Here is a 25,279-nt window from a genome sequence, read left to right on the forward strand (position 1 = left end):
CAACCCTCGCAAGGATAGCATCCGAAGCGATGAACACTTGGGATAGTGTCAGCCCTGGAATGAGAGAAATCATCTGGAACACCTCCTTCCTTGCTTTAGTCACATCGAACTCGTATCCAATGCGAGCTGCGAGTCGGTCCAATCTTGCATTTGTGTCCTTGTGCAATTGGCCAATGACATCGATAAGACCGTCGAGTGGCTCACCCCTGTTATGTTTCTTCGCTGCCCTAGTGGGGCGTTGGCTGTCCTGTGAACACTGTCGGTCAGTTCATCGGAAGTGCCGTGAGTATTGCCGCCAACTCCATCCAAGTGTTCATCTACACCAAGGGGTGTTTCATTGACGCGTTCAATGCTGGCATCAGGAGAGCCAGAGGCATACATTGCATTTGCACGATCAGTATCTTGTGTGCTGTTCCCGCTAGCCCGATCCTTGCCGAACACTACCTTCCAGTCATTGAAATAGGGCCACGACTTGTGGCGAATGAAACGGGCACCACTGTCAGCCTAACATAATCATCAAATACATCCATTCGAGCAATCAAACTTCTATACATCAAAGTTGATTACAAAATCATCTACATCGGTATACAGTTGCATAATAAACGAAATTGATAATTGATAATCGTAGGACTTGCGTGATACCTCGATTATTTCACTCCATTGATGCTCGTCACAGTCGATCTTATAGTCACCATGGTTGTTGAAGCCAACTCCACTCTTTTCCAGTATTGAAGACACAGCAGAGTAGAACTTCTTCCATGTATGAAGCTCCGAGGTGAAATGTGGGCTTGCCCTCAAATCAGTGTTCGGGAACTCGCGGCGCATGGATTCTTTCAGCTTTTGAAGGTAACCGTTTCTGAAGCCGTTGTCGGACTTCCATCCAGTCGCGACCAACTCTTTCAGTGAAGCTAAGAAGTACACATCCTCCCGGTCGGTCCAGGCCCTCCGGGAGCGATCACCATGTGGTTGACTCCGCGAAGAACGCCCCCTTACATTAGCTGCAAATTCAAAAAAAGAGAATGTAAGAAGGTTTATACATAAAAACCGATAAATACAAGCAACTACAACTCATTCCCCCGGTGACTTGCGCTGCACCTTGGCTGCCACCCAATCCTCCACGCATCATCTCCTTGCTTATTGAATCCCCCAACTGTTGACCTTCAATTAATGCGGTAGGTGTAAATTTTTGAATCAATGGAAGCCTGCTATTTATGAATCGAACTCACCATTTTTGGTCCCAAATTATTTCATTTCCCGCTCTCAGAATTTCCCCAAATTTCATTTTACCGCCAGCAATGAAAAAAAGGGCGGGGGCTTAGGTGATCGAATTTTTTGGGGGACATTCTGGAAGGGGCAATTTTGGTTTAACAATAATAATTGGGGCTAAAATGGACCACATAAGGTTTATATTACAAAACTAAAAAAGGCTACCAATCGGCGGACTTGATAGGATGCGATTTTATAGAAGCTACAAAACGGTAATAATTCACCCGGCCGGGTGAGATTTTCTGGACAGCGCAGTGTTCGTATAACGGCCATAACTTCTTCTACCGAACTCCGATTAAGGCGTGCGAGATACCCACGCGAAGATCTTTTGAAGACGAAGAGATTGATATGCATTAGGGGCTGATTGGACTTCAAAATATCCAGTAAATATTGTCTCAAACCAAGGCTGCTGCACATCCACATATTTTGTACCTTTTTCAACACATTCTTAACAAAATGGTCAACATACCAACATAATGGAGAAGTAGATATAAACACGTCTAATAATAGACAAAATATGATCAAATTCATAAATAACCACCCTCTAAAACCATGTAAAATTCAAGTATGTCAATATGACATTGTCTATGCCTAATCCCCATTCATAATCCCTGAAACTATCATAACCGATGTAATCCAAGCCCATCTACAAAACACCCTAATGATATAAAAGTATTCTAAATGAAGACAAAAACTAATACTCCTCCACTTCCTTCGCATGAAAGAGATAGTACTCTTTATTCTTTAAAAATGGCATAAATAATTTATACTAATAAAAAATTGACAGTCTAGCTTTTGTGTCCATTTCTCAAAAGCATAGTTGCCTTGCCTTCTCAACCCTTGAAAAGCTTCAAAAAGCGTCCCCCAAAAATCCAAATCAGAATTGGCCTCTCCCTCTCTGTAAAACTGTATCTTCCCCGCATCACGTCTCCTTGCACAAATGTATATAATCCCACTCTCCATCTCTCCCAAACCACACTTTCCCTAGCCATTCCATCCCAATTCCAACTCAATTGCCATTCTAATGGCTCTATTAAGCAGACTCCCATCTTCAACACCAATTTATCAATCAAGAAACCCCAACCCTTCCCTCCATAGAAAGCTTTTCACCATCAATTGCTCGTCCGATTCGCTAAAGGCGTCACCTTTCACTGAAAAGCACTCAATCGAGAGGTACCAGCGCGACAGCTGGGTGTACAAGAGCCAGCTGCAGCAGCCCTCGTGCTCCTGCCAGCTCCCCTCCGATCAAGACTTCGTTAGGGACTATGACATAGCTATGCAGCTCCCGGAGCTCAAGAAGCTGCTTGAGGTTTTGAGGGAGAAGAGGAGAGATGAAAATGGGGGTGAGAGGAAGGGGCCTGGCAATGTGTTCTTGGTGGGGACAGGGCCTGGTGATGCTGAGCTCTTGACGATTAAGGCATTGAGAGTGATCGAGAGCGCTGATTTGCTGTTGTATGATCGATTGGTGTCTAATGATGTTTTGAATTTGGTTGGGCCTAATGCGAATCTTCTGTATGTTGGGAAGACTGCTGGATACCATAGCAGAACTCAGGTTTGTTTCTTTGTTGCTTAATTTAGCCCAATTTCAAAATTTTGTGATTTGTCATTGTGAATTTTGTTAATTGGTAGTAGTTTTATATGATTTGTGAATTGGATGATTGTGTGGTGTCTGTGGTGATTGAAAGGAAATGTGTGTAATCTATAGCAAAACGAAATAGGTTTCTAATCCCCACGGCTAGAAATTAATGTTCATAACTGTGATAGGTGGGCTTGAAAAAAAACTTCCTGCTGAAGAGAGATTATAAATTGTATTTATGGTAAGGTTGACAGTAGTTGAAGCTGACTTTGTGTTTGTCGTTGTGAACTGGTGTAGTTTGTGTGAAAACAGTTACTAGTTTGTAATGGATAGAGTTGAAGTATGAGCTGACTGGTCCTGCCGTGACTGTATAATGTGCAATTGATCGAAGAATATGGTGGGGTCCATGTCGCGTGGTCATTTCTATCATCCTACTTGTAGGTTTTGACGTATAAGATGTAAAAAAACTTACTTGGGCATGTATAAAGATGATCTGAGTGCTGTAGAATTGATTTACTGTAGTTCTGGTCATGAAACATCTTCACCTATTGATATTGTTTCTGGAGTTCTCATGAAAAATTAAGGTTTGATGCTTGAAAATGCATTGCTGTCTTGTTTCCGGAAGGAAATACTTACCATTGAGGGATTTAGCAGGAGGAGATTCATGAATTGCTCTTAAGTTTTGCTGAAGCTGGAGCAACTGTTGTAAGGCTTAAAGGTGGAGATCCTTTGGTAAGTACTATAAGAGCTTATATCATTAGAGAATATTAATGGAAGAATGCCATTTGCTGTTTCACCATGATGTTTTTGAAAGTTGGGTTTTGATTACTATAACCTTTGGTTGCAGGTATTTGGAAGGGGTGGAGAGGAGATGGACTTTCTACAACAACAAGGGATTGAAGTGAAAGTCATTCCAGGTATGGCGATTTGGAATAATTCTCATTCTTGTGCGTATGTGCATGTGCATGTGTGTTTTTGTTGTTATTCCTTCATTATGTTTGCACTTCAATCGTCATTGGTTACTTCAGTATGAATTCATGACGGAGTTCACTACTTTCGGGAAGTTCCTAAGTATAGAAACCTAGGATCCCTTTTTAATGTGCAGGTTTTGCTACTTCGGTTTCGTTCTACATTAAACCAGAGACATTAGAGAAAATGCTAAACCAAGTTACATGAATGGCCAAACGAGATATACTTATATATCTTCTGGAATCAGATCCTGTATACAAGCTTTGACTTTAATGAAAAGTATCATGACCTTATATACGTGTTTTTGTAAATTGACAGGCATAACAGCTGCTTCTGGAATAGCTGCTGAATTAGGAATTCCATTGACACACCGTGGTGTTGCAACTAGTGTTCGATTTCTAACAGGCCACTCAAGAAAGGGTGGAACGGATCCTCTGTTTGTCGCAGCGAATGCTGCTGACCCGGATTCCACACTTGTAGTCTATATGGGCTTGTCGACTCTCCCTTCCCTCGCTTCCAAACTAATGCAACATGGTTTGCCAGACAACACACCTGCTGCAGCAATCGAGCGAGGAACTACTCCTCAACAGCGCATAGTAAGCCAATCTTAACCAAGTTCTGATTTTGATTGCTGCATGTAAGTTCGGATAGCAGACACATAAGGCAGATTATGGCAGATATCAGAATTATCCTTTCATATCATCCAATCCTAACTCGTTTTGTAACCATTAGGTGTTTGCTGAACTGAAGGACCTTGCTGATGAAATAGCAACGAACCAGCTAGTTTCGCCTTCTTTAATCATCATCGGGAAAGTTGTTGCTCTTTCGCCATTATGGCCGCATGCCATGCTAGAAACTTCCTCCCTGGTCGAATCTAGATAACAAGGTTTACACGGAGGTGAAGCAAAGAACCTTGCCTTTGAAGGCACATTAAACTGATGGTAGCTTCTCTGGTTGCTTTTTATGCTCATCAATCTGCATCCCTGCATCAGGCCTCGATGCGAGATTAAGAGCGATCATAAGCGTCTCATGCTTCATTTTTGCTAGTGGATTGCGGAATTAGTTATTTATCTTAGTCCAAATTATGATCATAATTGGTGACAGAGTTGGTTGTATTTGAGAGTGTAGGGGTGTCTGTCTCTGTTTTAAACCTAAAATAAGAGTGTGTTGATGTTCTTTATGCCTTTATTTTTCTCTAGTTTTCGTAAGCCCTTTTGATTCCATGTTTTGTTTCGATTACGGCTGACAATTTTTGATACGACACGGACTCACACGAAGTTAACACGACACGAACACGCACGCTTAGGATTTGGGTCCTAGGGTTGACCCAATATGAACCCGAAGATAACGGGTTGGGTCGGGTTGGGTTTGGGTTATACATTAAGGAAAAAAAATAATTATTTTTATTAATTAAAAAAATATTAAACTTTAATTTTAGTTACTTTTGTTGATTAAAACTAAAATTTAATTAATTAAAAAATATTATAATTTAATTTTAATTAATTAAAAAATACTACTATACTTTAATTTTATTAATTAAAAAATATTAATTAATTTTTAATGAATTTTAAAAATATACTATTATACTTAGATTTTATTAAAAATTAATTATTTTAATTATTTAATTTTATTATTTAGATTTAATATTCCTATACTTTAATTTTATTATTTTGATTAAGAAAATATTTATTTTAATTTGGTATTTTTTATTTTATCCTATAATATCATGTTTAAATCGTATAATAGCATCGTGTATTAGTCGTTATCGTGTCGTGTCAAGATAATTACTATCATTAACAGATAATTGATTTTTTTTTGGTACACGTTAACACACACGAATCCGACACGAACCCGCTGGGTTGTAACGCGATGATTTTAGGTTGGGTTGGGTTTAACCTTATTGGGTTGGGTCAATTATGGGTTGACAGTAACGATAAAGACCCAATCCGCATGATTTGACAGACCTAGTTTCGATGGTGATATGTACTTAATCCCACTATGGCTAATGGAGTACTATTAAATTTTACACGCTGGTTGATTATGTTTTTGTATTACTCCCTCTGTCCCATAATATTTTACCATTTACGTCTGTCCCACAATAAGAGTCATATTTCACTTTTATCAAAAATGGGAAGTATGACTCCCATTCCTCCAATTTATCCCACTCACGTTATTTTATAAACCTAGGAATAATATATATAGGTGAGCGGAGGAGACCCATATTTGTCTAACTTATTCAATCCATTTTTCATTATATTTATTAAAATTCGTGTCCAAACCAAATAGGATTCCTATTGCAAGACGGAGGAAGTAGTATTTATTTTATAGAAAAAATAAATCTGAAAATGTTTAGCTTGATTAAAACAATTAACGGCACTTCCAAATTTGAAATTAGGTACTACTACAAATTTGCAAATGAACGCAATTCTGGTATGGATTGGTACACTAACCAACCAAAAATGCTTAGACCATTTTTGTACATACAACTGAATCAAAACATGAATAGTTTGTTTGATATGTTTCTCAGCAGCTGATTGTAATGTCCTAAATTCTACAAGGAAACGAAAAAACACTAAAATTACGATACTTATTAACAGAATTATGTTTACTTAACAGGAAAAGTAAGTGTTGAATCACTGAAAACTTAAACCAAAATTTCATTTCCATATCTGTACATGTATAGAGTGTGGCTTCTTAGCACTACAAAGAATGAATAAATAAATTGAAAAGAATAGGAATGTAAGGTGCAATTTGTACACCTATTAGCTAAACATTTCATTTCTATGCAATCTCCTCGCTACTTCCTTCAGTTTTTTCCTTGGAAAGCTTTCTCTAGCTGCAGTTTCAAGATTCAGAGACATCGATGCCCCAGCCTACTTCGAAACGTGTCCTTCAATTTCAGGCCCCATTGCATTGGTAGAATGCAGTTGAAGATCAACTGATATGATTGAATGGGATGCAATAACTCATGTGGTAAAGAGTGAGATCCGTAGAGAGTTAGACAGCGGAATGCGCTGTCGTGCCATTGCACATGCACTCGGGGATAGGGTACTTAGTGACATCTCTCCCAGCTTTGCTGGTCCTGAGCACCGGCTGTCCCATGGAATCCTGCTGCAACTCACGAATCAGTCTGTTGAACTCGGATTCGGGAAGGGAAGAGTTCAAGAAGTGTTGTATCATCTGTCTCTTGTTAGGGATTATAGTCTTCTTGTGCCCTGCATAGGCTCTATGCCCCTGAATAGCATGCCCCATATTTCCCCCATGCGATGGCATGAACACATCACTATTCTCAGAGACTATGTCGTCGACAGCAGCCAGAAGGGAAGGCTTGTTAACTATTGGCTCGAGTTCACCAGGCAATGCAAGGTCTTCCTTGTTGAAGAAATGGGGAAACTCTGAGGTGAGTGGCAGCAGGGCTTCTTTTCCACCCAACGGAACGCCTCCTGCCCAGTAGATTCTCGTGCTCGTTGGAGCTCCCAGAGCTTTGAGTAACCTAAGCATACAAAACACATGCATACGTTTAGAACAACAGCCCGTGGTAAGGAATTTCATGCCATTTGTGAATCCCAGAAACTTAGCAAGACTTACCTAGCTACTTCCAATGCGTTCAAGGGGCATAGGCCTGCGAGTTTCCTGTCATGATAGGTCATGTTTGATCTTGAAGTCAAGAGCTCGGGGCGTGCTTTCCGTTCATTGTTTATCATCTCATCATAGTCACGAGTTAGGCCAGGGAGACAGCCAGTCCTCACCCACACATCCTTCTCCATTCTCAAATGAAGAGCAAGGTAAGGTCCCTTGCTTCTCATTCTCTCTGTAAGTTTGGTACCAAGCTCAATGATACGTGGGACGAACCGTAGAGCATCAAAAGCCACCTACATGTTGATTAGGATGAGAATGTGCAAAACTCAAACAGAATAAAAGAAGCAGCTACAAATGTGAATTCCTAAGCAAAAGGTAGATGTTTTTCAGTGTAAGTAGAAAGAAGAGACGGCCAAAGATACCTTGCAACGAAGCTTCTGAAGATCGGAAGGGAGATCCTTAGAGAGCCTCGAATCCAGGCCGCGAAGCAGCAACACACCCTCCCTCCTAAGCTGCAAGACACAAAGGGTTTCTTTCGATCAATAACTTGTTACTAAACAAAACAATATTCAAATCATTGGAGGAATCAAATAGAATCTCCAAAACCATCTAGGGCCGGCCTACAAAAATAGGAATCAATACCACTAAGCTGTCTTTTTTTGAAAGATTCAAACTTTAGAGTCATCTAATTAACCTTAACAGATCAAAAGAAATTTCAAAGATGACAGCTGCAAACAGTAATACTACTAGAAACCTAACTATTTGTCCCAACCACAAAAGATGACTGCCATTATTGGCATAACAAGCTACATAATTTTTTCCACTCTTCTAGAAACAGAAATATGATAAAACTAGAATAAATGAAGGCAACCTTTTTATGATAGTGAGAGCGAATCCATTGAGGCGAGGCGTGAAGGGGAGTCCTCTTCTCCTCCACCGGCCTCGTCATCACATGCGTCGACGGCAGAGAAGAAACTATTCTCACATCATTCGCCAAAACACTCTTGAAATGATCCAAATCAAATATATCACTGAACTCACTGCAATAACCAAAACATAATCAATTTATTGCTTAAAACACTAATAGGATTGAAGAATTGGCCTAAAAAACAAACCTTTCATCAGCCCAGATAACATTCTTCTGCAAAATCGGCACAACCAAAGCAGCCCCAAGAATCCTTGCAATCACAACAGCATCGATAATCTGATTCCTCTGCTGATTCATGCCTCCAGCAACCACCACCATCAAATAGTTCGACCTATCCTTCACAATCTCGCCGCTCTCTCTCCGATATCCGCCGCTGAAATCCAAACAAGGCCTATACCCCATCCCATCAGGCTGCTTCCAGAACTCACTCTCCTCACCCTTTTCCCCAGTTTTGGCGGCAAAATCTAAGTCAGAACTCAAACCCCCATTTCCGATTACTGCCTCGCTCTCTTGAGATACGGAGCAAGGGAGCTGGGAGGGGTCGAAGTTGGACAGAATCTTCAACATCCAGAGAAATCCGAGAAAAAAGGCGAGGGAAATGAAGAACCGCGAGCTTCTTAGAAAAGCCCTCAGCTTTGAACGATGAATTTGCTTCTTTTTGTTACGCTGAAGCAGAGAATCGAGCGATGAGTCGGAGAGAGAGTTGATGAACTCTGATTGGACGGAAATGTGGCTCTTGTTGATGCTCTTCGACACCGCCATTGCAGAGATGAGAAAACGCGTGGGAAGGAATGGGTTTGGTTGAGCTTTCGTGGAATATTTAAGTTGACAGAAACGAGAAAAAAAGAGACATTCAAAGAGGAAGAAAGTAGGTTAGGCAGAGTTGTACACAGAGTTTATGCGTGTGCCGCGGGAATCTGATGTAAAAACGCGATTTTGAATCTGAAACGAAATCGTGCGTCACAGAATTCCGTTTCCTCATATATAAGGCGATTTATCTTTACTACTTCATGCCTGGATTAATTGGGAAGCGCATTCAAAATTAGAAGGAAAATGGCATTGATTATTAATGTCTTAAGATATTACTACTCTCTTAAGAATCTTAATTGGATATTTTTTTCTATTTTGAGTGACTATGAGCCACTTTTAGAATTTAAATATTGTAGTAATAAGATTGCGTGATTATTACTACCTCCGTTCCATAGTAGTGGATGTGTTTCTTTTTATCACATAATTTAAGAAAAATTGTATTAAGTAAATTAAGTAAATGAAGAATAAAATAGAAAATGAAATAGGCAGAGCGATGAAGTGAAAATAAAATAAGTGAGAAGAAATGTGTTACTTTTACTAAAAGTGAAAATGACTTCACTACTATGGAACGTACCAAAATAGCAAAATGACTCTACTATCATGAGCAGACTCAAATGGAAGACACTAGGGGCTAAAGCCCTTAATGAAATTCTAATATATTTTTTAATTTTATTCAAATTTAAGGTAAATTATTGTATAAAAGCCCCAATAAATAATTTAAATTATATTTTTTAATTTATTTCTGCGTTACGGAGTATAAATATTTAAAGAAAATTTTGGCACTGCATTATGTAATTATATTTTGCCCCCTTTGGTAATGTTTCTGACTTGTTCGTTTTGAATAAAATTAGCTTGTTAACTAATTGTAGAAAAACAAATTTCACTGTAATGCTAATTTAGTAGACAAATTACATCTTACAATTAACAATAAATATTTCATTTATACGCCTAGTATAATTACGTGGGAAAACAAAATTAGAAAGACGGTTTGTCGCATTGAAAAGCAGCCAACTGTATTCCACAAAATTCAACTATGACAGCTCGTTATACGCATCTATAGTGCTTGCTTCTTTGACCTAAACAAACTACACCAATTCATTGCTAATAATTTTGATATTGCCTCTTTTTGAATAAATAATACACCTCTGTTTCAATAATAGTGACCCTTTTTATTTTAATTATCTCATAATTAGTTGGTTTCCTTTTTAGGACATCTTTATTGCTCACATTTTAAAATAGGCATCTTTATTACTCACAATTTTAAATAACAACAATATAATAGTTTTTCACCAGTAGACTAATTTCGATTCTTTCCTTAATATTTGGATAAAGTTTTAAATCATTAATAGAGTCAATCTTACTATATTGGAATGGAGCGAAGATAAGATTGAGATGACAATTATTTTCGTATTTTCATTCCACTATCTCCTCTAGAACCACACAAGTATTGCATTTAATTTGATTTAGTATTGAGATGAATGGATTGAAAGTAAAAATCACATTTTAATCCATTATACCTAGAAAGCTGGCCATTAAAAGCGAAATGCAGGAAGTAATTTGCTGCAAAACTTTTGAAAAAAAAATTCTTGATTCATTTACATATATATGCTCCCAAATGGATGATAGGTTGATTTAGTGCATCCATAATGTTGACTCAAAAATCAGCCTTATTCAGCAATAATTCTAATTTTCAAGCTGTCATATTAGCATTTTCTATTTCGACCATATTCACTGACGATCGTAGAAATGTATTTCAGTAGACTATATATTCTAATTTTTTAATTTAGATTTTTGAAATAATAATTTATAGTATTTTTTTAGATAATAGAAACTTTTCCTAAATAATCTACACAATATATTAAAAGTGCGATAAATTTATAATACAGTACTTAATATTTTATCTTGATAGGCTTTACTAGGATAAGGTGTACACACGCCTATTAGACATTATTGTGTATTCATTTTGACTAGATTCGTTTTACAGCTAGCTATAGTAGTATCATACGAGTAAACATATAGGAGTATAAAACAATTACAAATAAAATTTGTTACTTCATATACATGCTTTGATATACAAATACTATACAGAATTGTAAATAAATTAAATACTATAAATTTTAAATGTTGTATAACAGTATATTCAAATTAATCTGTGATTCAAACATTAACCACTCAATTACTAGATCAATATACGCACATAAGTACATCTTTACTTGTAGTTGAGGAAATTCTTAAACCATAAAGCAGATCGTTTAGGAATTCTTTTAAGCCCATTCTCGTAATCCACATAATAAAATCCAAATCGAATCGTGTAACCCTGCGCCCATTCAAAATTGTCCAAAAATGACCACGCAAAAAAGCCCTTTACATTTACACCCTTCCTGTCATAAAGAAATAAAATTACTATATTAATAACAATTGTTGTATATATATAGGTCTATTATTTCACAATAATACTATATGAATGAAAAGAAGTACTTACTCAATGGCTTGTTGAACGGCTCTAATATGACCATAGTAAAAATCAATTCGTTGTTGGTCTTCTGTACTGCTATTGTAAAAGTCACCTATACCTAAAAATAAAAAAAATAATGTTTTAAAAGTAACATTTGCTATACAATTATATATAAATAAAAGAATATTTACAAATACCTGTTTCTGTTACGTAAATAGTTTTGGAAATGTTGTATTTTTGCTTGGTGTAGAGTAGAATATCATGGAGTCCCAGTGGGTAGACATAGAAAACGCTAACTGCAGTCTAAAATTTCATCTATAATTAGATCGCTACGTACATAGTGTTGAACTAACAATAATCGAAGAAATTGTTCATTTACTTGAGATACATAAAATTGATAAGATAGTATGTAATCGACGAAAATTTCAGGAAGATTAACAATTGTTCCAATTGGAATATTAAGCCCTTCGAGAAATAAATAAAATAGTGATTCTTACTTCCACATTATTCATTTGCTTAGCATAATAAAATGGAATGCTTATAAGATGGAATGGAGGAGATAAAATGAAAAAAGGCAAAGAATTTATCATTTCATTCACATTTTCATTCTATTCATAATTTCATTATGTTTCATCTTTATTCTATTATATCATACCAAGATAGGTCATTAGACTATTAGAGTCAAAACCAAAATACCAAATCATCCACCGACCAAATTATGCAAACTAAATATTCAATTAATTATACTTAATTTTTTTTAGATCTTGCTTTATCACTAAAACCAATATGTAAACTTATTTCCCATAAAAACAAGTGTTATGACTTACCGGATCACCAATTGGTACACCGTCAATATCCGCTGTGAAATCATTGCAAAAATATAAATAAATAAATAAACAAAACAAAATACTTACTACATATATATGAAGAGAATTAATTTTAAAAAATGATAACGACTTACAAGAAAGATAAACCATATTATCAGTGGAGCAGCTAATATTGGGATTGGGAGTGGAGATATGTGCTGCATAATTTGCTGTATAATAGTTTAATCCTATGAAACCGAATGAACCTTTCAGCATTAAGCTTTCCTCCTCTGTAAATTTTGGCAATCGATTTTTAACAATGGAACGCATTATTGCTGGATAATCTCCATATACTATTGGATTCATAAACCTACAAACAAACGTAAATAAATTAATTCCACATTTCCAATATCAAATTAAATTACTGAATTGAAATGAAATTAAATAAGATCTGAATTATATTACTGGGAGAAATATATATTCTCTTAATTCAAAAAATAAGAGAAATAATATAAATTCACATGTCTTTAACTGCAGATTTAAAACATGCTATAACTAATAAGTTAAATTATAGTATGTAGTTATTTTTTGATTTAGGCTAGAATTATTAGTTTCCAAAACAAAGTTTGTCCTAGTCTTTTAAAAACCGACCACCCTATTGATATTGACATGCCCAATAAATTTTAGTATGTTTTCATAAAATTGACCCGGCCCACTTTCTAACCAAATGGCTTCATTTCAAATGGTCGTGAAAAATTAAAAATCACACAATATTTTTATAATTCCTTTATAAATCTTAGCAATTTTCACTTGCCGGCGTAACCTTTTGGTAATGGAAAGTGGGTTCTAAAATACTTGAAAACTAAATAAATTTGTTATTGCCAATATCACAGGTAATAGGAAAGGAGAAAAGTAAAAATATAGAACCTATAAGCTTCAACTATCAATAATCTAATTAGTGTATGATAAAGTTTTAGTGAAAAATTAGTAATATAGAAAATAAAAAAAATAAATATATTTATTGCAAGTGGATAAAAAAAAGAAAAAAGAAAAAATGATGAGCCATATTACGAAAAATAGAAAGGAATTAGTTTTGTAGACATACAAAAATAGATAAAGATTTTTAATTATGGACGGATAAAATTATATTTTCACTGTAAATGTGGGAGAGGTAACTCACCATCCGTACATAAAATCAAGGGCTCGTTGTGCAGCTTTGGTATCGAGATCGGTACTCGAATAAGGTACAATCCAGTTGGATACTTGTGTTATGCCTATTTCTCCCTTTTGAGTTGCCTACACACGCTCAAATATCAATTTAACATCGCGACTTATTATAATTTTGTTTAAAATTGCGATAACAACATGATATGCTTTGCTTTATTCTTTCTTGTGTATTAGTGTCTTGGATAGAATGAATATTTTTGCGGCTTTCTTGAATTGCTTGGTTCTGTATTGCTAGATCGGCATTTTTTTGGCTTAGTTTCTAAACTATATATAAAATCAAGGCACGCGAAAAGAAATATCACTCTATACTTTGTGGGATAGAGGGAATATAAGTGTTATGTGAATGATGAAATCAAACCTGATATTTGTGTTGGTATAGTCTGAAAGTTGCAGCATGAGAGAGAAGCAAATGATGAGCGACAACGTAAGGTTCGATTGCAGAGTTACCTTGAGGGCAAGAGGAACATCTCCCAGGCGCTAACTGTCCGTACAAACCTCCATCATATCCAGTTACAACAAATATAAATGGCTCATTTATTGTCATCCAATACTTAATTCGATCGCCAAATTCATTGAAACAAACTTCTGCGAAATCTCTAAAATCATCTCTGAAAACCCAAAAGTATACTACTAGTATGTTTAGTACTATCATTTTATTTTGCTAATGATCAATAGTTATATACATTGTCATTGATTGACTTACATAATGAGTGGACTTAGGAAGCCTCCATACTCATCTTCTAGTGCTTGAGGAACGTCAAAATGAAATAGTGTCACAAATGGGGTTATACCTTTACATCCATCCAACCAGAGTATAAGAGAAAAACAAGTCAAGAAAAGGTCATAAATAAGATTGGAAGTTTTAAAAATGCAAGTCAAGCTATTTTTGTAACTTTTTAAAATCAGGCTATATATGGAGGCGCGTGATGCGTCTTTCGGCAGCGGGTGGTGGTGCGCCGCAGCCGGTTTTTGGTAATCATGGTTGATTTGCTGGTACCGGGCGTTTGCTGATACCGATTCCGGCCCGAGTTCAAATGTGTGGGATGCAATAATTCAAAACGTAATGTTTATGACTAAAATTGAAAAAACATCACATATTTAGAACCACATTTGACCTTTACTAAATAATATGGAGTAACTAAATTTAATCAAATATTTAGTTAATTTGTATGATTAGGTATGTGATCTATTTCGATAGTATTGGTATTAGGGGTAACAAAACCTTATATAGATTGTAGAAGTTTATAGCCACGTCCCCGTTGCTCCCGTCTGATATTTTACCTGCAATAAATGAGATATTAAAAAATACTCACTGCATCCTTAAAAAACAAACTTATAAATGACAATAGTTTTAATATGCCATTGGTAAAGTAAGAAAGACATAAATAAATAGGATAAGAGAGAAGGAAAAGATAATCAAAATATTGTTAGTGGATTGTAGAACTTACATTATTAGTAGTGTATAATTAGTTAAAAACATTCCATGGTTAGACATGGTCTAATTTTATAGAATGACCTAAAATGATAAAACCAGTCTATTTTCTAATCGTATAAATTTAACTGAATTATGATAAAGTTAATTTATATCAAGACACATTTTACTATTCCATTTAAAGAAATTGTATAAAAAATACACACACTCCACGCACCTAAGTGGATGAACATGAATCTTATCATGTGGAGTGACGCCGGTTTATAATAATTTTAATTTAAGAGCATATTACTCCCTCCGTCCCCGATTAAGAGTCACACATTTTCATTTCGGTTCGTCCCCAATTAAGAGTCACACTTTATTTTTACCATAAATAGTAAGTAGGTCTCACATTCTACTAACTCAATTCACTCACATTTTATTATAAAATCAATATAAAAAAATGGATCCCACATTCCACTAACTTTTTCAACCTACTTTTCTTTGCATTTCTTAAAACTCGTGTCCGGTCAAAGTGTGACTCTTAATCGGGGACGGAGAGAGTACTATATACTCCCTCCGTCCCATTCAAGATGACCACGTTTCCTTTTTTTGTTTCTCGTTCAAGATGATCACTTTCTAATTTTGTAAATAACCTCATCTCTCTTCTATCCTCATTAAAATATTCAACTACATTTTTCCACTTTACTTTATTCCACCTAACCACACTTCCTAAAATCCCGTGCCACTCAAGAATGTGTCCATCTTGAGTGGGACGGAGGGAGTAACAAATATAAAAATATTAAAAGTGTAACAAATTAAACCTGGCGTGTGGCTGTATGTGTCCCATATACTTTTTCCTTTCCCGCCTTCAAATGCAGCACCCTCATACTTTCATGTCACAAAATAAACCTCAAGAAATTAAGTATTAACTCAACCAATTATTGCAAGAATGGGAAAAAATAAATGTTTTTGGATAATATTAATAAAATCACTAGTTGATTGGAATTGAATTGCATAAACTATAAATTAGTGTCTACTTGATAGGCCGATGACGCAGCTCCAAATATAAAATCTGGTGGGAGGCTGCTTCGATTCAGATTTGACTTTGACCAATTATTATAACCTGCATTATATATAAATATTATTAACAAAATACTTACTAAAATACTAGTACTACTACTAGTATTACTAGTATTTTTACGTGATCCTAACCAGTATATATTAATATAAGTGTTTCACGTGATCCATTAAATATATCTCAATTATTTTGTTTAATATGCACACACAGTATAAATGTATAATTACATAAATAAGTCTCACAAATATAGCAATACATAGTAGTAATATTTTTCCATTATAATAATAAGAATACAATATAAATATTCGTAACTGTCTAACCTGAATTGCATTATTTTTTTTCGTAAAACAAGTGAATAAAGTGATGCATAATTAAAACCTGAAGTTTCTTGATTTAAAATGCTCCATGAATCCAATGTTTTATCTCTGTTATCAATATCTCTATCCGATATCTGTGACACAATTTTTCCAAAAATGAAAGTTAGTATAAATCTCGAAAACGATGCATATTAGCATATCACATATGTATATTGTATGGTAGTGAAAAATATAGGAGTAAGAAAAAACATACTTGATGGAGAGGTTGTTTGGGATTGAGGTTAGAACGAGGAATTGAGTGAGAGGAGATAGCCTCTGCTTCTTTGCAGAGAAAACAAACCAGAAACAGGAAAACTAACACACATTGTAAAGCCATATGGTATAACACTGCAAAGAGAAGCTCCAAATATATATTGATATCCTGAGAAGGTTAAATTACATCTTAACCCTTACAACGTGATATCCATCATAGAATAGGGCCTTTTATAGATTGGGGTGACACCATCATTAATCCACAAATTAATCAACTTCGATTTGTGCATTTATAATATTTGATAGTTGCATTTTCTTTATATTCATGCATTCTCAACCGTCAATTGTACCCTCATTTGAAAATCTAGATAAAATACTGCTCCTTTCGTCCAAATTATATTAAGTCGTATATCCCAATTAAATTGAGTCGCTTTCTTTTTCAGAAAAAAATAATATCTAATCACTATTATTTTATTTCATCACTCTTATTCCTTCGACATAATTTCTTAATCTTCGTGTCAAAAAAATTTACCTCATCTTAATTAGGACTGAGGGAGTACTATAATGTAAATTAAATAAAGAACATACTCCCATAAATCATATTTTATACTCCATATAGTTTCATTTTTCAAATTTAATTTGTCCATCAAAATTACTCCATATATCAGACTGGCAATTATTTGGACACAATATCCACCAACGCTACAATATATTTCTCTGTAGTACTAATTATAATTAAATGATTAATGTGCTAGTAATCTTTAGTGGCCCATGTAGCTCATCTTTAGCCTTTTTATTGTCTTATTCATTTATTTTGTATACATTTTTTTATTGACAAAGAAAAATATTAAAATTAGTGACGCCAGATATATGAACTTTGATTGCTTATTGATTTATTGAATTTTCTTAACAAAATCAAAATATTTTCTATACGTAATTAGTGGCAAAGGTTTTAGATATTCAATTTAAACATGTTAGGACTTAGGAAGATGACCTAGTTGTAAATACGTTGGGCTTTTTTAATTCCGAGTAACCTAGTAAACTAATCCAATAGGCCCAATTCCTCCAATAAATCAAACAGGTCCAATTACTATTTAATGTTAATTCGTTAGACAGTAAGGCTGTAAGAGGTAGTGGATTTTTGTTTCATATTTATAATAATTATCTTGTAGTATATTGTAACAGTTTCAAATTTATATACCATTTGGTTAATTTTTTGTTTTATTTTTATATAATAAAATAAATTTTTAATTACTCCAACTGTCAATGAAAAATAGACTAAATTGTTTTCATTTTGAGGTGTCTACTAAAATTAGTCTCGTTCCGAAAAACAGAACTTTACTCACTTGTTCTCATTCCCCCCTCTACCAAAATCGCATTAAAATCAGTGCCTCTCGTCCATTGGCCTTTTTTCATGGACAATTAACTAAAAATATATCTTCATAAGGATTTAAATAGGTATCTTTATTACTAATACTCACAATTTTAAATAAGCACAATATAATACTCCCTCTGTTTTATAGTAATAGAGTCACTTTGCCATTTTGGTACGTTCCATAGTAATAGAGTCATTTCCCTTTTTAGTAAAAGTCAACACATTTTTCCACACCTACTTTACTCTCTCTTACTCTTTTCTCTCTTCATCTCTCTACCTTTTTTCATTCTCCACTTTATTCTCCCTTTACTTAACTCATCTAACACAATTTTTCTTAAATCTCCGTGCCGAAAAAAAACGTCTCTATTACTTTGGAATGGAGGGAGTACTCTTTTTCACATGTACACCAATTTTTGATACTCTCCTTAATATTTGGGTCAAGTTTTAATACTAACTTTGTGATGCAGGTGACAAAGTTGATGGGTAAGGAGAGCCCTTATCCCGTTGGACTACTAGCTCGGAGAAACGTTGCCACGAGCACAACTGTATTTGTGGTTTATGCTCCAATGGAGGCTCGATACAAAAGAGAGATTTTTCAAACTGGGTACTGGAGTAGAATGCGATCGTTGCACCTTTTGTAAGGAGAATCCGGAAACAATCGATCACCTCTTCTTCAGCTGTAAGCTCTCCAGCAGCCTCTGGCACCACTGCTGTGATCAATGGAACGTGACACTCTGTCTACCTAATCATCCTAAAGACTGCTTCCTCTCATGGCTTGGCACACGCCTGGGGAAGATTGATAAGCAAATGTAGATTTCTATGTTCTATGTCATCTCATGGTCTATATGGAACATTCAGAATAAGATCATTTTCCATAAATTTAAGCCCAATTGGGAGTTTGAGAAGAAACAACTTTTTTTTGCGCCTTGGTATATGGATGAGAGGATGATACCCGGAGCTCCCATTTTCACCCGGACAGGTGATGGATAGCTTCAATGATGTTAGGAGTTGAGCAAACTCAAGGGCTATTTTTGGAGGTTAACTGTTTTGATCCGCTTCTATGACGAGCTGAAGCAAGAAGCTAGTGCTTATTTCACGCCCTCACCCTGGATTAAAGTGGTACCATTTCCCACCTCTAGTTTGCTACTCGTTGCTCGCTTGAAAGAGGTTCATTGGCTGCCCCCTTCCTTCTTTTTTGTTGTTTGGCTATGTTTCTTGGGTGTTGTGTTGTGTCGTACCCATGTGAGCTTTGGTTGTCCTTTTTTGTTTTGTTCTATTTGAGTACGTTGTGTTGTTTGGAGCAGTTTATTTTGGTGCAACTATAAACCCCTTGTGGTTAGTTGTTGTTTATTTTTTTTCAGCTCACCTTTTTCAATGGTTTGAACATTTTTGTCTCATAAAAAAAAAGTAGCTCTTACAATAATGGAATGGAATTGAATGTAAATAAAATTGAATGAACATAAGATTGAGATGACAATTTTTTTATATTTTCATTCGACTATATCATCTATTTCATCACACCATTATATCAAGAAGAGCCGGTCATTAAATGTCACACCTCAACCCATATGACTTATGCACTTACTATAAATAAATTCAATATTTAAAACAAATAATCCACATTTCGAGTACATAAAGCACACATATTATATAATTTCAAAAAACACTATTTTATCAAGTACATATTTCAAACATTCTAAACTGTAGTGGGACCCTCTTACCACACTATATATTCACACTATATATTATACACTTATTTACATGCAAAAATGATGAGGAGGAGAAGGTTGCCAAAACGCGTCAGCCGCCGACCCTTATAATAACTGTAACTCACATCAACCCACACATCATTGATATCTTATTCCTGAAAAATATTAGTGGTTTATATGAGCCACAACTCAGTGTATATAAACCTTACCTTTAATTTCACACACAAATATCAAACATATTCTTTAATCAATATATATAACAATAATCACCAAATATTAAAAATAATTCCATATACATATGCATATGCCACTCTGTTCAGTTTATTATTCTGTGACAAATCAAGCCTGGTATCTGCCCGGGATTTCCATTGTATACGACCCGAAGGTCCTTTTTATTTATTTGACCTTTCCACGAAGGCCCCTCTTTGCATTTTGATCTTTCCACCAAGGCCCCTCTTTGCACATTTTCTTTGACCCGTAGGTCCTTTATCATTTAATATGACCCGTAGAACCCTGGGCAAGATTGTCTCATATCCTCTTTAATCCCATTATTCAAATGATTCCAATATGATACATCATACATATCCATTGCACCAATTACATATCCATATATTCCATCAATTAACTCCAATACTATAGATAAACATATTCATTGCACAAATCACATACTCACCTCATAGTACACCATCATTAGTCGTTAGCATTCCATATGCCAAATGCATCATAGTACACCATTAATATCAAATAACACATAACCATTTCAAGCTCACATCATATAATTCATATATTCCCTTCAATTTAACACATAACAATCAATCACGTAAAATATGTAAAATTAAAAGTGTGATTTATACACACGTGATGATGATAGGTATTTTAATCTAACCCCCGATTCCATCTTATGCTATACGATCCTTTTCTTCGCAATACTGACTCAGACATCAGTTTGTTGCACTCCCTTTTGTTCCCTTATTCTAATTCTCCACCTTCGACATCCGATAAAATATGAAACCATATTCTTTATTATTTTCTTTCATGTACTAAAAAATAATTTAGATAAATAACAACCATGCATGCTACATATTTTTCTCTAATTGACACGTTTCAAGAGATTAGTGGCACTTTTAAAAAGTGTACACGTACATGCAGCACAATTATACTACCAATACTTTCTTTATTAATGTAACATTTATTTAGAATCACTGCCATTATGATTATTTTCCATGCTTAAAAAAATACTTCCATGCACACGCTCACGAATTATTACACATGCTCACACATAAATTAATCATTTAATATACTAATTTATATAATAAAATAATATACACACATCTATTTTAACAATTCTCGTAAATCTATCCATATATTCGACTATATTGAATCGTCATAACAATAAATATATTCTCTATGACACACATAATATCTTGACGGTAAAAATGACAATTTAATATGCAATGACAATATAATATGATAATATGCAAAATAATGCATGTTTCGGGTTAGGGATGTCACGTTAAAAACGAAACTTAGGAAGTAATAATTAGTTGCAAACTTCTGAAAAAAATAATTCTTAATTTGATTTCCTTGGCTAAATCATCATTTACATATATATGCTCCCAAGTGGATAATAGGTTGATTAGTGCATCCATAATGTTAACTCAAAAATCAGCCTTATTTCAGCTATAATTCTCTTTTTTAAGCTGTCATATTAGCATTTTCTGTTCGACCATATTGATCGTAGAAATTTATTTCAGTAGACTATATATTCTAATTTTTGAATTTAGAATTTTGAAATAATAATTTATACTAGAGACTTTTCCTAAATAACTATTTAGACATAATTGTGCATCTTTATTATTCATTTTGACTAGATTCGTTTTACAGCTAGCTAGTAGTATCATACGAGTAAACAAATAACTATAAATAATATTTGTTACTTCATCGATCCATGCTTTGATATAAAAATAATATACAGATCAATATTATCGTCAAATAACATAATGGTAAATAAATTAAATATAAATTTTAAAAGTTGTATCACATGGGATTTAAATCTATAATTTCTGATTCAAACATTAACCACTCTACTACTAGATCAATAGAAGCATACAAGTACATTTTTACTTGTAATTGAGGAAATTCTTAAACCATAAAGCAGATCGTTTAGGAATTCTTTTAAGCCCATTCTCATAATCCACATAATAAAACCCAAATCGAATCGTGTAACCCGACGCCCATTCAAAATTATCCAAAAATGACCATGCAAAAAAGCCCTTTACATTTACACCCTTCCTGTCATAAAAAAATAAAATTACTAGTATATTAATAACAATTGTTGTATCAATAATACTATATGAATGAAAAGAAGTCCTTACTCAATGGCTTGTTGAACCGCTGTTATATGATCATAGTAATAATCAATTCGTTGTTGGTCTTCTGTACTGCTGTTGTAAAAGTCAGCTCTACCTAAAATTAAAAAAAAGGTAATGTTTAAAAAAAATAAACATCTACCGGTGCAAATGTATACATACACATATAGTAATAACAAAAGAATATTTTCAAATGTACCTGTTTCTGTTATGTAAATAACTTTGGATATATTGTATTTTTGCTTTGTGTAGAGTAGAATATCATGAAGTCCTTGTGGATAGACACATAAAATGCCAACTGCAGTCTAAAATTTTATCTTTAATTAGATCGCTATGTACAAATTATCCATCACGGATCCAATCATACAAAACAAATATTTAATTAAACTTGTTTTTTTTTTGGATCTTGCTTTATCACTAAAAACAAATTAAGCCTTTTAAAATTATGTAAACCAAAAAAAAACAAGGAATTACGATCAAATTTACGACGTACCGGTTCACCAATAGGCACACCATCAATATCCACTGCGGAATCATAACAAAATTACAAATAACAAATAATTAAATAAACAAAAAAGCATAAAAACGAAAGCAGATAGATCTATTATATTTTATATTTTCTGAATTTATGAGCTAATTTTGAAAACACTAGTAATATTTTGCATGATCCAAACCAGAATAATTTCATAGGAATAAAAAATCTAACAATTAACTTACAAGAAAGATGGACCATATTATCAGTGGAGCAGCTGAGATTGGGATTGGGAGTGGAGATATGTGCTGCATAATTTGCTGTATAATAATTCAATCCTATGAAATCAAATGACCCTTTCAGCATTGAGCTTTCCTCCTTTGTAAATTTTGGCAACCGATTTTGTACAATGGAACGCATTACTGCTGGATAATCTCCTTCTACTATTGGATTCATAAACCTACATTTTACAATACCAAATATATTCCACATTTACCATATCGATCAAATTATATAGGAGTATATATTTTACTCATAACTCACCATCCATACATAAATTCAAGGGCTCTTTCGGCAGCTTTGATATCGAGATCGGTGCTCGAATAAGGTACAAACCAGTTGGATACTTGTGTTATGCCGATTTCTCCCTTTTGAGTTGCCTATCCACGATTTAATATCAACATAAATAAAAATGATTAATGAAGTTTCAATACATTATGCATGAAAATGATGAAATTAAACCTTATATTTGTGTTTGTATAATTTGAAAGTTGTAGAATGAGAGAGAAGCAAATGATGAGCGACAATGTAAGGCTCAATTGCCGAGTCGCCTTGAGGGCAAGAGGAGCATCTCCCTGGCGCATACCGTCCGTACAACCCTCCATCATATCCGTTTAGAGAGAAAATATATGCCTCGTTTACTGTTATCCAGTGCTTAATACGATCACCAAATTCTTTGAAACAAACTTCTGCGAAATCTCTAAAATCATCTCTGAAAATATACGCCTCATTTACTGTTATCCAATGATTAATTTATCAATAGTTATATATATATTGATTGACTTACATAATGAGTGGACTTAGGAAGCCTCTATACTCATCTTCTAGTGCTTGAGGAACGTCCCAATGAAATAGTGTCACAAATGGGGTTATACCTTTACATGAAAACAAAGTTAAAAAGACATTAAACTTTTATAAAATGCAACCTTAATGAAAAATTGGAGAAAGAGTCCAGCCATTTTTGTCATTTTTAAAAATAAATCAGGCTATTTATGAATTGGGCCGAAATTTTGTTTTAATGAAACGGAGTACTAAATAAGAAATAAGATTATTGAAAATGTTAACCATTTGCTATGAGCTCATTGAAGACGTTGTTGTAAAAGGCTACTCCTTCTTTGTTGATTCCACCGCTTAGCTTCCCATCTGATAAAGAGTTTTTGTATGCTAAATGATTCAGTTTGTTATAAAAATTAAGTCTACCATTTTACAAGATATTATCTCTCAAGAGTTTATAAGCTGAGTAATCAAAATATGGTACTACTATACTTATTCTTACAAGGTAATATTCGAGGCCAAGAGATGGACATTCTGAAAGCATCGACTCCTAAATTCTTCAGCAATTTGACATCTTCCTGCGAAATCAAATGCACATATCAAACAATCAAATACTCCATTTATTCACGTAAGTTGGAAAAAACTCGATAATAATATTCAGATATATGTATAGATCATTTTCAATTTTATGTATTTTTCTGCGATTATAAAAGAAGAAGAAAAGAATAATAATAATAATAATAATAATAATAATAATAATAATAATTTTTTTTCATAATTTTGCATTTTAGTAACAATCCTCAATTTATTATGCTCCATAATAAATCATTTTAAATGTACTACAAAATTAAATTATCCGAGTGATCTAATCATCTTGCATCCCATCAATCTTATTCATCTCATTTACGAGAGGAAAATACCCTCTATAAATTCTCTTATAGGAAGTAGATAGGGTCATAGGGGTAACAAAACCTTATAAAGATGATAGAAGTTTGTAGCCACGTCACCGTTGGTCCCATCTGATATTTTACCTGCAAACTTTTAATTTCAGTTGATGTCACAATTTTTCAAAATTTATCAATTTTAAATATTGATTTTTTCTGGCTTAAATATATTATTCATCCCAGTTAGAATTTAGAAGTATAATAAGCATATCCACGTTATACTTTTCCCCATAGAAAAATATAAAAATTTCAAACACTGATCAAGTGGGGCTAGTCTATATACTACTCCCTCCTCCCAAGTTACTTGAGTCGTATTCTTTTTTGGGTCGTCACAAGTTACTTGAGTATTTTACTCTCTTTCTTTCTCTTATTTTATTCTCTACTCAATTGTATTTAACTCACCTAAAACAACTTTCTTAAAGCATGTGCCAAAAAGAAATGCCTCAAGTAACATGGAACGGAGAGTATAATTTTATTTTTTTAAGAGCATATACTACTTACTCCCTCCGTCCCAATAAATATGAAATATTTGGTTTTTGGTACATGATTTTATGAAGTACGAGAGATGAAAACGTAGAGATAATGTTGTTTTTATTTTAAGAAATATTTCATTTCTATTGAAATAATCATAAAAGAAAAATATTTCATTTCTAATGGGACAAAGGGAGTACTTAGGTACT

The 25,279-nt window shown here is 34.2% G+C and overlaps 4 protein-coding genes across 7 annotated transcripts; 1 reads left to right on the forward strand and 3 right to left on the reverse strand.

Annotated features, from left to right (window-relative positions):
- Positions 1-2,109: 2,109 nt before the first annotated feature.
- On the forward strand, positions 2,110-4,991 carry LOC125201510 (S-adenosyl-L-methionine-dependent uroporphyrinogen III methyltransferase, chloroplastic). 2 transcript variants are annotated; one of them, XM_048099658.1, is made up of 5 exons: positions 2,110-2,818; positions 3,494-3,574; positions 3,690-3,759; positions 4,130-4,407; positions 4,544-4,991. In XM_048099658.1, the coding sequence occupies exons 1-5, from the start codon at positions 2,291-2,293 to the stop codon at positions 4,691-4,693; spliced, it is 1,107 nt and encodes a 368-aa protein (XP_047955615.1). In that variant the 5' UTR covers positions 2,110-2,290; the 3' UTR covers positions 4,694-4,991. The 2 variants fall into 2 exon arrangements, with proteins under 2 accessions (XP_047955615.1, XP_047955616.1); XM_048099659.1 differs by having other exon boundaries at positions 2,111-2,818; positions 3,497-3,574.
- Positions 4,992-6,448: 1,457 nt separating this feature from the next.
- LOC125205098 (O-fucosyltransferase 20-like) lies at positions 6,449-9,168 on the reverse strand. Its single transcript, XM_048103918.1, has 5 exons — positions 8,506-9,168; positions 8,262-8,430; positions 7,813-7,902; positions 7,400-7,683; positions 6,449-7,304 (listed from the first exon to the last, which is right to left on the reverse strand). The coding sequence occupies exons 1-5, from the start codon at positions 9,078-9,080 to the stop codon at positions 6,809-6,811; spliced, it is 1,614 nt and encodes a 537-aa protein (XP_047959875.1). The 5' UTR covers positions 9,081-9,168; the 3' UTR covers positions 6,449-6,808.
- Positions 9,169-11,216: 2,048 nt separating this feature from the next.
- On the reverse strand, positions 11,217-24,227 carry LOC125201708 (furcatin hydrolase-like). 2 transcript variants are annotated; one of them, XM_048099931.1, is made up of 10 exons: positions 24,158-24,227; positions 23,947-24,024; positions 14,320-14,407; positions 13,975-14,224; positions 13,570-13,673; positions 12,545-12,759; positions 12,411-12,442; positions 11,781-11,886; positions 11,611-11,701; positions 11,217-11,509 (listed from the first exon to the last, which is right to left on the reverse strand). In XM_048099931.1, exons 1-10 carry the CDS (start codon positions 24,186-24,188, stop codon positions 11,338-11,340), a joined length of 1,167 nt encoding a protein of 388 aa, XP_047955888.1. In that variant the 5' UTR covers positions 24,189-24,227; the 3' UTR covers positions 11,217-11,337. The 2 variants fall into 2 exon arrangements, with proteins under 2 accessions (XP_047955888.1, XP_047955887.1); XM_048099930.1 differs by having other exon boundaries at positions 13,570-13,685.
- On the reverse strand, positions 14,544-16,804 carry LOC125201709 (putative beta-glucosidase 35). Of its 2 annotated transcripts, XM_048099933.1 has the most exons (6): positions 16,679-16,804; positions 16,487-16,559; positions 16,068-16,153; positions 15,852-15,918; positions 14,839-14,897; positions 14,544-14,689 (listed from the first exon to the last, which is right to left on the reverse strand). In XM_048099933.1, exons 1-6 carry the CDS (start codon positions 16,799-16,801, stop codon positions 14,684-14,686), a joined length of 414 nt encoding a protein of 137 aa, XP_047955890.1. In that variant the 5' UTR covers positions 16,802-16,804; the 3' UTR covers positions 14,544-14,683. The 2 variants fall into 2 exon arrangements, with proteins under 2 accessions (XP_047955890.1, XP_047955889.1); XM_048099932.1 differs by having other exon boundaries at positions 14,666-14,897.
- Positions 24,228-25,279: the final 1,052 nt, after the last annotated feature.

This window comes from Salvia hispanica, chromosome 1, assembly GCF_023119035.1.
Source record: "Salvia hispanica cultivar TCC Black 2014 chromosome 1, UniMelb_Shisp_WGS_1.0, whole genome shotgun sequence".
Lineage (NCBI taxonomy): Eukaryota > Viridiplantae > Streptophyta > Magnoliopsida > Lamiales > Lamiaceae > Salvia > Salvia hispanica.